Source organism: Rhincodon typus, unplaced genomic scaffold (genome assembly GCF_021869965.1).
Source record: "Rhincodon typus isolate 14 unplaced genomic scaffold, sRhiTyp1.1 hic_rhity00001285, whole genome shotgun sequence".
Classification (NCBI taxonomy): Eukaryota; Metazoa; Chordata; class Chondrichthyes; order Orectolobiformes; family Rhincodontidae; genus Rhincodon; species Rhincodon typus.
This window is the reverse complement of record NW_025966923.1, coordinates 540-3,031: the sequence shown is the minus strand read 5'-3', so window position 1 is coordinate 3,031 and position 2,492 is coordinate 540. Positions and strand designations below refer to the sequence as shown.

Here is a 2,492-nt window from a genome sequence, read left to right as displayed (position 1 = left end):
CACAGATGCTGCCAGACCTGCTGAGCTTTTCCAGCAACTTTGTTTTTGTTCCTGATTTATAGCATCTGCAGTTCTTTTGGTTTTTACCAATTTAATGCCAACACTTGCCAACCCACCCACCATCATATGACCTTATGTCCTCCATGCCAACTAACCCAGTATCTGCTATGGGTACACCTCAAGAGTCATGCTGAGATGAAATAAGCTTGTAACTATCTTTTACAACTTTCACTATATTAAAAAAAAATCATGAAGGCCTGTCAAAACATTTAAATTTCTTCATCAATTTAGTCACTTATGAAAAACAAATAGACTTGCATTCATAACCCACATCAAGGACAGCTAATCTTTAATCATCTCTTTGAACTGTCAATCAAACTGTGAATTTTGGAGCCTCTATTGAGATAATGATGGATTGCAGACAGTAGTCAAGCATTAATAATGGCATAACAGGCCGTGGGGCAATGTGAACAAAGAGCTATTTGATTGCTAGAACAGTTTTTTTTTAATTCTCACTGACATTGACAAGGTGTTTTTTTTAATTTTTAAAGGCTAGTGGAGTAAATTCCCATTGTGGGTTAAGGTCCTTGCTACAATGAAAATGGTGTCAGTTTGAATGGAGGACAGAGTTCAAATAGCCCTGCTTGGGTTTCTTTGGTGTGTAAATCATATTCTGACCCCTTTTGCTTACAGTGAGAATGAAATCTCTTAGGAATGAGGTCAGAATTTCAAGACTAATTACAGTTTATAAATAGGGAAGTCTTGTTACAACTGTGCAGGATGTTGGCAAAGCCAAACCTGGAGAACCATGTAGTTAGGCCCCTGCCTTTAAGAAAGAATGTGCTTGCATTGGAGGCAGCTCAAAAGAGATTCACTAGGCTGATGCCTGAGATGAAAAATTTGACAGTTAAAAAGGTTCAGCCTTTATTCATTAGCATTTAGAAGAATGAGGGGGCTTGGCAAGGTAGATGTTGAAAAATGTTTCCACTAGTTGGGGAATTTCAAACTAAAGGGCATAGTTACAGAATAAGGGGGCATTCATTTAAAACTATAAGTAATTTCTCACAGGGTAGTGAATATCTGGAAATTCTACCCCAGAGAGATGTAGAGAGTAGAAAACTGAAAGCATTTAAAGAGGAGCTGAATAGATTTTTGAAAGATCTGAAAGTCAAGAGCTTTGAGGAACTAGCCCAAAGAGGAGTTGAGACCTGAGGCAGATCAGTTATGATTTTATAGAATGGTAGAACAAGCTTAAGGAGCTAATTGACTTATTCTGCTCATATTTCTTGTGTTATCTACACTTTTCGAGCTGCTGTGGCATCTCAGAATTGGCTGAACTTTTTGGGAAGAGCCCAAGTGTTTTGATAGATGCCACTGAGGTTTAGCATGGCTTCCTTCTGTAGCCAGGACATCATCTTCACAAGCACAAGGGGAGGCGATGACCTAATTAATGGTATTAAAACAGGACTATTAATTCAGAGATCCAATTAATGTTCTGGTAACCCATGTTCAAATATCACCTTGACAAATGGTGGAATTTGAGTCCAATAAAAATCAGGAAATAAGAGTCTAATGATGACCATAAATCTGTTTTTGGAAAAACCCATCTGGTTCACTAGGGAAGGAAACTGCCACCCTTACCTGTTCTGGCTTACATGTGACTCCAGACCCACAGCAATGTGGTTCATTCTTAGCTGTCCTCTGGGGTGCGCCAAAAATGCTGGCCTAGCCAGCAATGCCCTCATCCTGTGAATGAATTTAAAAAATGGAAATGTGTAGTCCTCTATTGAGGTAGGAAGTTGTGAGGTGGTGCCACAAGATATGAAAGGTGAAATTGCAGCATTTGCAAAGAAGTTGAGTTTCACTCTAACTTCGAATTAACATACAAGTCCTTAACTTGAACACACCTCTGTATTCATAATTGGATTTACTTTGTATCAGTTATAAGCAATAACAATCGATGTGAAATTATTAGCTACTGAACAGTACTTAATTCTATTTTCTAGGTGATCACTACTGGGTTATTGACACTGACTACGATAACTATGCCATTACCTACGCCTGCCGTAGACAAAAAGATGATGGAACCTGTGATGATGGTTATGCCATCATCTTCTCCCGCAGCCCACTTGGTCTTCCACCAAATTACCAGCGCATTGTTCGTCGGAAACAAGAAGAGATTTGCCTCTCTGGGCAGTTTGAACCAGTGCTGCAATCTGGTGAGTAATATTAACATTTTTTCACAATGAACAGAAACTCAATATCCAATGGTAACCCATTCTCAATGAGTGAACTTTGGAGAAGGTGCCTTGAAATCCAATGTTGCTTTACTTGTGTTTCAGATGCATCATGTGCAGATGGAAAGTATCAGTAACCAGGACTCACATAAGTACTATTCAGCAATCGTTTACCATTTTACTGATTTTGAAAGTGCAATTCTGACTTCTACAAAGTTTTGCTACTATGATACAGATTTTGGTTGCCCTCTAGAC

At 38.8% G+C, this 2,492-nt stretch overlaps 1 protein-coding gene across 1 annotated transcript in view; it reads left to right on the top strand.

The window, feature by feature from the left end:
* The window catches only part of rbp4l (retinol binding protein 4, like), a gene marked incomplete at both ends in the record, with an annotated part of 22,411 nt that extends 20,192 nt beyond the window's left edge, over nt 1-2,219 (top strand). The window contains one exon of the mRNA XM_048592471.1: nt 2,007-2,219. Within this exon, the coding sequence (XP_048448428.1) occupies nt 2,007-2,219 (213 nt within the window). The remainder of the gene's footprint in view (nt 1-2,006) is intronic.
* Nucleotides 2,220-2,492: the final 273 nt, after the last annotated feature.